Source organism: Lissotriton helveticus, chromosome 1_1, assembly GCF_964261635.1.
Source record: "Lissotriton helveticus chromosome 1_1, aLisHel1.1, whole genome shotgun sequence".
NCBI lineage: Eukaryota > Metazoa > Chordata > Amphibia > Caudata > Salamandridae > Lissotriton > Lissotriton helveticus.
Window position 1 is genome coordinate 121298063 of NC_136057.1, and position 10549 is coordinate 121308611.

General features: G+C 45.9%; 1 protein-coding gene across 1 annotated transcript; it reads right to left on the reverse strand.

Annotated features, from left to right (window-relative positions):
- Positions 1 to 1090: 1090 nt before the first annotated feature.
- Positions 1091 to 9318, reverse strand: LOC144759597 (uncharacterized). The gene is made up of 2 exons (XM_078646491.1): positions 9281 to 9318; positions 1091 to 2614 (listed from the first exon to the last, which is right to left on the reverse strand). Exons 1-2 carry the CDS (start codon positions 9316 to 9318, stop codon positions 1534 to 1536), a joined length of 1119 nt encoding a protein of 372 aa, XP_078502617.1. The 3' UTR covers positions 1091 to 1533.
- Positions 9319 to 10549: the final 1231 nt, after the last annotated feature.

The following is a 10549-nucleotide window of genomic DNA, read 5'->3' on the forward strand; positions in this document are numbered from 1 at the left end:
ATCACTTTCGTGAACACCCGGGGGAGGGGGGGGGCTGGTAAGGTCAAAGGGAAGCGTGGTAAACTGAAAATGCGTGTGGCCTACCGTTAACCGTAGGTAATGCAGGTGGGCAGGCAAGACGGGGATGTGAAAGTAAGTGTCCTGCAAGTCCAACACTACCATCAAATCTCCAGGGTCGAAAGCAGATAAGACCTGAGCCAAGATTAACAACTTGAACTTCTCCTTTCGGTGAAAGCGGTTGATGTCCCTGAGAACTAAGCAAGGATGCAGGCCTTTGTCCTTCTTGGGTACCAAGAAGTAGTGGGAGTAGCAACCCCAACCTACTTCTGGCACAGGGACGCGTTTGACAAAGAGGTCCATAACTTCCTGGAAGAGAAGGGCCAAATGATACTCCGACATGGGATGAAATCACCACAAACTGCATGACCATTACGCACTCTGCTGCTTGCGGAACTCCGCGTAGACCGCCAGAGTTTTTTTGTCACTTTGCAGAGTTCCTCACCGAGGAACTAAGCATAGGCTTAATCTTATCATGAAAAAATAGATATCAGTCATATGTTAAGAAACAAGGGTGAGTAGAAACCTTTTGTGTGGAGTAAAATTGAAGACATTATTATTGTGATTTTTTGGGCAATTAGTTGATTTTTGCAAGCACTAACACTTCTCTGTGTTAAGTAAAGACCTTGAGAGTTTTGTAACTTTCAGATACTCAAATTGTGGATTCTGTTGCAATGAAAAATATTTCCAGGCCTGAAATTTCTTTGGAGGTTGCATGCGGGCCGCCTAAGTTATCCTGCAAGAGTTTCTTGATGAATTCTATTGCAACTACAATATGTGCTCTCTCATGTAAAGTCAGGTTGTTAGAAGCTTTTCTGCAACTCAAGATACGCCTTACTTTTCACCTGGTGTGGATGCATTTCTCATGTTTAGTGATATCTCCTTTCTGAGTGTAACGTTTCTGGCTTTCCCCTCCTGTATATGGCTTTAGTCCAGTGTGAATTCTCTCATGTGAAATGACATTGTATTCAAGACTAAACCCTATCTGACATTCAGAACACACATAAGGCTTTTTTCCCCCGTGTGAGTTCGCTCATGTCAAGTGAGAAGTAATTTGTACCCAAAACATTGCTTGCATTTCGAGCACTCGCAAGGTTTTTCCCCAGAGTGAGAAAGCTCATAAAGCATAACACTGTCTTTCAGATTCAACCTTTTATGGCATAAGGATTTTCTCTAGTGTGGAGTTTCTCATGGTGAAATAGCGTTTTTTTCTGCAGCTTTTCTGGCATTCAGAGCACTCATAAGGTTTTTCATCAGTATGGAGTCGCTTATGATTAGTGAGGCTGTGCCTATCAAATAGGAATTTCTGGCATTCACAGAAATTGGTAATGTTTTTCCCCTGTGTGCGTCTGCTCATGTAGAGTGAGATTGAGTTTAAAATGTATGCTTTTCTGGCTTTCGGAGAACTGATTATTTTGATGGTGTGTTTTCTTATGGCGCTTGTAACCATCTCTACCTCTGAATCTTTTCTGACATTTAGAGCACTGATAATTTTTTTTCTCGAGTGTGGATTTTCACATGACCAGTGAGATGAGATTTTCGTCTGAAACATTTTTGGCATTCGGAGCACTGATAAGGTTTTTCCCCAGTGTGGATTCTTATATGGTTAGTGAGACTGCTTTTTACACTGAAACATATCTGGCATTCGAAGCACTGATAAGGTTTTTCCCCAGTGTGGTTCATTATATGCAGTGTGAGATGTCTTTTTTGAACGAAACATTTCTGGCATTCAGAGCACTGATAAGGTTTTTCCCCAGTGTGGATTCTTATATGCTGAGTGAGAGACCTTTTTCGACTGAAACATATCTGGCATTCAGAGCACTGATAAGGTTTTTCCCCAGTGAGGATTTTTATATGCTCAGTGAGATTGCTTTTTTGACTGAAAAATGTGTGGCATTCAGAGCACTGATAAGGTTTTTCCCCAGTGTGGATTTTTATATGCTCAGTGAGATTGCTTTTTTCACTGCAACATTTGTCGCATTCAGTGCACTGATAACGTTTTACCCAAGTGTGGGTCCTTGTATGTTTAGTGAGTCTTTTTTTGTCACTGAAACATTTCTGGCATTCAGAGCACTGATAAGGTTTTTCCCCAGTGTGGAATCTCACATGTGCAGTTAGAAGTGATTTAAGTTGGAAATCTTTTGGGCATTCGGAGCACTGATAAGGTTTTTCCCCAGTGTGGGTTCTTATATGCAGCGTGAGATGTCTTTTTTCATTGAAACATTCCTGGCATTCAGAGCACTGATAAGGTTTTTCCCCAGTGTGGAATCTCACATGTGCAGTTAGAAGTGATTTAAGTTTGAAATGTTTTGGGCATTCAGAGCACTGATAACGTTTTTCCACAGAGTGGGTTAATGCATGTTGATATAGACTCGCTTTGACTCTAAAGCTTTTCTGGCATTCAGAGCACTCAAAAGGTTTTTCCCCAGTGTGGATTCTCATATGCTCAGTGAGATAAGATTTACGCCTGAAACTTTTTTGGCATACTTTGCACTGAGAGTGGTTTTCCCCTGTGTGCATTCTGTCAAATTCTGTAAGATAAGATTTATGGCTGTATCTTTTTGGGCACAGGTAACTTTTTTCCCTAACTTCAGTTATTTTGCCTCGATTTTAGAGTCGGGCTTGTTTAGATAATGTTCAGCACTTATCTCTAAAAGAAATTGTGTGTAATCTTCTCAACACTTGAATTGAGCAAAAAATGTCGGGAAGCAGTCCTGTAACACCTGTTGAAATTTTTCTAACAGATAATAGTCTTTAGGTAATAGCCTCTCCGGCAGCAACTTAATTTGTGACTGAAGTTTTTCTCAAATCTATTTCTATAGGTTCTTAGCAATGCAGTAATAACGTGTTAATCTGATATTTAATGATTAAACTGATAAGTACCTTTTTGCACTGGTGTAATGGCAGTAACTGAGGGTGTTAGAACGTGCAGAATACTATTGTGGATCATTAGTCGCAGAACATCAGTTCCTTCTACCCTTTCTATGTTTGGGGTAAGTTTAAGGTTTGTAGTTCTGAGGATGATTTATTTACATTAGATATAGCGCAACAGTGCTCCTTTAATCCATTTTTATATTTAACAGTTTTACATATCACTCCTACACAACAGATAATGTTGAGGCGATTTACATAGAATTACAGAACAGTACACAATAAAAAGGAAACAATCTGAGATGGTCATTAACACAATAAAGTGGTGAATTTTTAAGGTTTTCGCAAGAAAGAGCAGAGTGGGTCAAGGTGTTATATCCCGAGGCAGATAGTCTCAAACTTGCGTAACTGGTTAAAAATGGTTGTTGAACAAAGGTGATTTTCCAATCTTTTGGTTGTTATTGTGTTAGCTTCGGAGTCTTCTTTCAGCTTCTTTTCTTTGATGGTATCCAGAAGAAACCTTTAGTTGTAACTTTCTTTTATGTAGTGTGTGCTTCCTCTCTAGAATTACATGATGCTTTAGATGAACGTTATTCTGTCATGCTGAGTCAATTTGTCTTTCTGATAATATTTCAGATGAGGATGCTGAAGTGGTCTTTCTACATTATTTCTGATGCTGTGTGCACAGATATGGCTTTGCTCTGGGTTAATGAAATGCAAAATTAGAGACTTCACTTACAGGTATAGTACTTTCCTCGCCACACTTAGATTTTTGGAAATTGTTTAAACGTAGAATGCTGGATGTCCTTCAGTTTTTCCAAATAATCCTTCTTATGGCACTGACATTCACTTGCTTAGTGCTAAATCTTGCTTTCTTCGTCCGTAATTTCAATCACCTATAGTATTAAAATTAAATAGTTAATACATGTACATTTCCAAAAATATAATTTACAAGCCAAATCAATGCAGAATTTTGAATATGCTGAGCTGTTTTTCAGACAGAGCAGAGTGCAGAATGGTAGCATGAGAGTACTTGGATGTAGGAGTGAGGTTTTGTAGAATTTTCAACATTTTATTAAGCTCACAAAGAATACATGTACCCTATGGAGTTGCAACATCGAATCCCAAAGGCAGATTTGAAAGTCATATGGACTGGCACCAAACAGATATTAAAAAACGATATACTATTAATGAATTTGTAATGCAGATTTCTGGGAAGGGAATGACTCCTCCACGGACAACAGGCGTTTTCCCCTGCCCTGAGTTACCACCTACTTGTATCTGGTTTCCTGACTTTTGAGTTTTGGACTCTGCCTCAAGCAAATCTATTGTGTGCTGCGAGGACTATGCCTGGATCAGGGGTCCCCAACCTTTTGTGTAGTCAGAGCTACTTCTGGCCAGTGAAAATTGTCGTGAGCTACTGAACCCGGAGCAACTCGCGCATTTTTCCGAGAGACCCCCCCCACGCCCAGTTTCATTGACTTTAAGCCTAATTTCATCAGAGCCCATACTGTGCATTTCTGCCCTCCGTTTCACTCCTTTTTTGTGCCTTTCTACCCTCTGTTTCACTCGTTTTCCCCTTGTTTTTTGTGGCTTCTGCTCTGTTTCACTCGTTTCCACCTTGTTTTTTGTGCCCTTCTGCCCTCTGTTCCCTTATTTTTTGTGCCCTTCTGCCCTCTGTTTCACTCGTTTTCCCCTTGTTTTTTGTGCCCTTCTGCCCTCTGTTTCCCTCGTTTATTGTGCCTTTCTGCCCTATGTTCCACCCGTTGTCCCCTTGTTTTTGTGGCCTTCTGCCCTCTGTTTCACTCGTTTGTGCCTTGTTTTTGTGCCCTTCTGCCCTGTTTCCCTTGTTTTCTGTGGCCTTCTGCTCTCTGTTTCACTCGTTTTCCCCTTGTTTTGTGCCCTTCTGCCCTGTTTCCCTCGTTTTTCGTGCCCTTCTGCCCTCTGTTTCCCTCGTTTTTTGTGGCCTTCTGCCCTCTGTTTTACTCGTTTTTCCCTTGTTTTTTGTGCCCTTCTGCCCTATGTTTCACTCGTTTTTTGTGGCCTTCTGCTCTCTGTTTCACTTGTTTTTTTTGGCCTTCTGCTCTCTGTTTCACTCGTTTTCCCCATGTTTTTTGTGCCCTTCTGCCCTCTGTTTCACTTGTTTCCCCTTGTTTTTTGTGCCCTTCTGCCCTTCTGCCCTCTGTTTCCCTCGTTTTTTGTGCCTTTCTGCCCTCTGTTCCACCCGTTTTCCCCTTGTTTTTGTGCCCTTCTGCCCTCTGTTTCACTTGTTTTCCCCTTGTTTTTTGTACCCTTCTGCCCTCTGTTTCCCTCGTTTTTTGTGCCTTTCTGCCCTCTGTTACACCTGTTTTCCCCTTGTTTTTGTGCCCTTCTGCCCTCTGTTTCACTCGTTTTCCCCTTGTTTTTTGTGCCCTTCTGCCCTGTTTCCCTTGTTTTCTGTGGCCTTCTGCTCTTTGTTTGATCGTTTTCCCCTTGTTTTGTGCCCTTCTGCCCTCTGTTTCCCTCATTTTTCGTGCCCTTCTGCCTCTGTTTCCCTCGCTTTTTGTGCCCTTCTGCCCTGTTTCCCTCGTTTTTCGTGCCTTTCTGCCCTCTGTTTTCCTTGTTTTTTGTGGCCTTCTGCTCTGTTTCACTCGTTTTCCCCTTGTTTTTTGTGCCCTTCTGCCCTCTGTTTCCCTCGTTTTTTGTGGCCATCTGCCCTGTTTCACTCGTTTTCCCCTTGTTTTTCGTGCCTTTCTGCCCTCTGTTTCCCTTGTTTTTGTGGCCTTCTGCTCTTTGTTTCACTCGTTTTCCCCTTGTTTTGTGCCCTTCTGCCCTCTGTTTCCCTCGTTTTTTGTTTGTGCCCTTCTGCACTCTGTTTCCCTCGTTTTTCGTGCCCTTCTGCCCTCTGTTTCCCTTGTTTTTTGTGGCTTCTGCCCTCTGTTTCACCCGTATTCCCCTTGTTTTTTGTGTCCTTCTGCCCTCTGTTTCCCTCGTTTGTCATGCCCTTCTGCCCTCGTTTTCCACTTGTTTTTCGTGCCCTTCTGCCCTCTGTTTTCGTCGTTTTTCGTGCCCTTCTGCCCTCTAGTTCATTCGTTTTCCACTTGTTTTTCGTGCCCTTCTGCCCTCTGTTTCCTTCGTGTTTCGTGCCCTTCTGCCCTCTGTTTCCCTTATTTTTTGTGGCCTTCTGCCCTCTGTTTCACCCGTTTTCCCCTTGTTTTTTGAGTCCTTCTGCCCTCTGTTTCCCTCTTTTGTCGTGCCCTTCTGCCCTCGTTTTCCACTTGTTTTTCGTGCCCTTCTGCCCTCTGTTTTCGTCGTTTTTCATGCCCTTCTGCCCTCTATTTCATTTGTTTTCCACTTGTTTTTCGTGCCCTTCTGCCCTCTGTTTCCCTCGTTTTTTGTGCCTTTCTGCACTCTGTTTCCCTCATTTTTCGTGCCCTTCTGCCCTCTGTTTCATTCGTTTCCACTTGTTTTTCATTCCCTTCTGCCCTCTGTTTCCCACTTTTTTTGTGGCCTTCTGCCCTCTGTTTCACCAGTTCTCCCCTTGTTTTTTGTCCCCATCTGCCCTCTGTTTCCCTCGTTTGTCGTGCCCTTCTGCCCTCGTTTTCCACTTGTTTTTCGTGCCCTTCTGCCCTGTTTCCCTTGTTTTTCGTGCCCTTCTGCCCTCTGTTTCATCCGTTTTCCACTTGTTTTTCGTGCCCTTCTGCCCTCTGTTTCCCTCGTTTTTTGTGCCTTTCTGCCCTCTGTTTCCCTCATTTTTCATGCCCTTCTGCCCTCTGTTTCATTCGTTTTCCACTTGTTTTTCGTGCCCTTCTGCCCTCTGTTTCCCTCGTTTTTCGTGCCCTTCTGCCCTGTTTCACTCGTTTCCACTTGTTTTTCGTGCCCTTCTGCCCTGTTTCCCTCATTTTTCGTTCCCTTCTGCCCTCTGTTTCATTCGTTTTCCACTTGTTTTTCGTGCCCTTCTGCCCTCTGTTTCCCTTGTTTTCATGCCCTTCTGCCCTCTGTTTCCCCTCGTTTTTCGTTCCCTTCTGCCCTCTGTTTCCCTCGTTTTTTGTGCCCTTCTGCCCTCTGTTTCCTTCATTTTTCGTGCCCTTCTGCCCTGTTTACCCTCGTTTTTCGTTCCCTTCTGCCCTCTGTTTCCCTCGTTTTTCGTGCCCTTCTGCTCTCTGTTTCACTCGTTTTCCCCTTGTTTTTCGTGCCCTTCTGCCCTCTGTTTCCCTCGTTTTTCGTGCCCTTCTGCCCTCTGTTTCACTCGTTTTCCACTTGTTTTTCGTGCCCTTCTGCCCTCTGTTTACATTGTTTTTCGTGCCGTTCTGCCCTTGATGACGTCACAGGGGTCATACTCTCACAAGAAGAGTCTGCAGCACCAGGAGAGGAGCTTCATCCTCTTCACCCGCCCCCACCCTCAGCTAAGCTCCAATCCAAGCGGCTGGTTTGGGTGAGGGTGGGCAAATGCAGCCGGAAAAGTAAATAGCCCATGAAGGGCTACACAAGCTACTCCCGGGGTCTCCGCGAGCTACCGGTAGCTCGCGATTGACCGGTTGGAGACCCCGGGCCTAGACCTATCCCTCAACTATGGTCCAGAGTGTGAATCAAGGGCAATGAAATTAAGGCGTACTTTCATGTGTTCATTTTATTCCACCTTTTTCTGCACCTGGATTTACTGAGTGCAGAAAACCAGGACACAATCTTTTTCCAGACAGAAAACTTAGACTGAAAAGACGCATAAGACTCTGGGTGCAGCAGAAGCAGCCAAGACTTATGCTGTTTTTTTTCACTAACTGGGGGAAACACACAATTCTTCCCTCTGTTGGTGTTCACAGTTGTTGTCTGCCTGTGATTCGGTGTTGAGTGCAGAGCGTATCGATTAGAGCCGAGGGGCCGAGCCGAGGAGGAGTTGATGAGCAAGCGGAGCGGAGCCTGGGACGACTGCCAGGGTTTGTTTTGTGACCGGTTCCCGCTTCACCCGCGTCCTGTTATATGGGCGCTTTAAGTTCTACGGATCTGCGATGGAGGCAGGAACGGCCGCTGCCAGCACCGCAGTGCTAAAGCGCTGCTGGTGCTGCTCGTGCGGCGGCTGCTGCAGAGCACAGAGGAGCACAGAGGAGCCTTGGCCTGCCACCTGATTTATGTCAAAAATGTGTTTATTAATTTTTTTCCCCCACAGTCCACAGGCAAAAATTACATCATCACTTGGTCCCACGCAGTGGATCAGAAAGCCTCAACAGAATTATAACAGGTGGACAAAGTGTATTGATCAATATAAATCAGCTCCTCCTCTTATTAGATAAGCCAAATGAAAGATACAGCTTCTAAGTGCCCCAGAGCTTAGAGAGATAAAAAAAAAAAAAAAGACGATCATGCAACTTTGCTAAGCCAGCAGATAGGTCTAAAGAAAACTCAACGGCCTTCTGTAACGGTAATTTCTCCAGGTTGCTCCACCGAGGTGTTGTATGCGGAATAGCCAAAAAGCGTGGACAAACTCATCCTAACATGGGATAAGTAATTATGAATCTAACAAGGAACAAAGAAAAAAAACGAATAAAAAAACACTTCCCAGCATGGCTACCGGCCGAGAAAGATGGCTGCGTTCTAGCAGAGCTCCGTGACTGCAGGGCACCTTCCCCGACAATTCGCACGCACAATACTCCTGACTTCAGCAGGCGCTGCTACGGCTGTATAAAAACGGGAGATCTTCCGGTTCCCGGTGAAGCAATCGGCTACTCCAGACTCCTAAAACTCAAGCGGCTACGAGACAGTGCAACCGGGGCCTAACAGCACTACGGAAGCCGGGGACTAAAGTTTCACGGCGGCCCGGCATACAGATGACCCGACAAGAACTGCTCCTGGACACAGAATAAAGGCGGTAAAAACCAAAACGGAAGCGGCTGCGCGCACAGGACATCCTTGGACTACAAGGTACTGGCGACTGCTGGAGGAGGCAGTGAGGGGGCTCTGACTGAAAACCCGACGTTACCGGGCAGGGACTGTGGACTGGGGACGCCGCAGTACGGCGGTACAAAATGGCGGCTTCCTGGAACCACCGGCCTCTCTGTTACCGCCACTGAGCACACCAGCCCGCTCACCTGCCCCACACGCAGCACTAGCTGCAAATCAGTGACACCAGCAGGCATTTTAAGGGGCCTAGATAGCACTGTGCGAAGACACCCGGCGCTGTCTCATGAGCTTAACGGGGCTATAGGGAGCAGTTCCACAGCTGAAAGACAGGAGCTGGAGGTACCACAGGCCGCTGGTTCTACACAGCGGACCAGCCCAGCGCAACACAGGCCCACACGCGTTCCCGGAGTCACCAAGGAACACACTGTACAACACATCGAGGAACACTTGGCAAACGGGGCTCTTCTCCTGTCCTCACAAATTTTTGGGTGCGTGTCCACTGCGATCAAGTACCATGACGGGCAGGTGCAACAGCCTCCGCACTTGGAAAAATATGCCTATGTAAAAGAACCCCAGAATGGTCAAGCGAACGAAGCACCACGCACATCATCCCAGACGACCAACCCGCCTGGTGACGCCGAACAGGTCACCCTGAAAGACGTTATGGCGGCATTGCACACAATGCAAACTTCAATGGGCACTATCTCCACCGATATCTCCCTGACAAGGGCGGACTTTTCCAAGTTGTCAGACCTTTTGATTGAGGTGGAAAAAGCTACATCGGGGCTAACTGACGACACGGCGGCCTTGAAACACAAAGTACAGAAACTTGAAGATGACAATCTGCTATTAAAGGCGAAACTTGACGAACAGGAAGGCCCCTCACGGCGCAACAACGTACGCCTGGTGGGTGTACCGGAAACAACAGGACCTATTCGTAGAAGATTTGATCCAAACTAAGCTGCAACTGAAGGGCCTGTCAAATTATTTCTCAGTAGAACGTGCCAACCGGGTGTCAGGGGGGAAACCAAAACCAGGGGCACCACCGCATCCAATCTTAGCGAGGATCTTTAACTTTCACGACCGCGATGCCATCCTGCCGACAGCTCGAATGGCTCCACCAGTCAAAATTGACAACGCAGAGGTCACCTTCTATCCAGACTACACGGCAGCGGTGGCACAACAACGACGAAATTTCACGGAAGTGAAAAGGGAACTCCGTTCTAGAGAACTCAAATACTCAATGCTCTTCCCAGCGAAGCTGCGTGTTGAAGCGGAGGGAAAAACGTGTTTTTTTAATCGCCCAAAGATGCGCAAGACTGGTTGGAGGGCTGGCGGCAGACAGGGAAACCCAGGTCCCCGGAAGAAAGACAAAATAACCGATAATGGAAAAGACAGAAGCCCACAACAAACTGCATCACTGAAGCGACGCTATGACTTGGCTTTTTAAGGATTAAGGACCTCACAGGCTGCCGCGCTTCACAACACAGCAGTAGGAGACTATGATATGGACACGGCCCGAGATTGGGCGGTGAGCGCAGGGTGATGGGTACTGTTACATTGACCTTCCTTACAATGGGTCGATTAAGGACGTGATACACAGGCAAGTTATGAAGACTCCTACAGGTAGGACCTACCGTGATGTTGGTAGCGCTGCATGGACATTGATGGGTGGGAAGGAGGCTATAACAGTCACGGTAGTCTCACCCTCACGAACACTACATTTTGTTCTGGGAAGTAAGCACTC

Coding starts and splice junctions, on each gene's coding strand:
- LOC144759597 (XM_078646491.1), bottom strand. CDS start 9,318: ATGGTACTTGATCGCAGTGGACACGCACCCAAAAATTT. Junction 2,615..9,280: donor GGACACGCACCCAAAAATTT/GTGAGGACAGGA, acceptor GTGCCCAAAAAG/ATACAGCCATAAATCTTATC.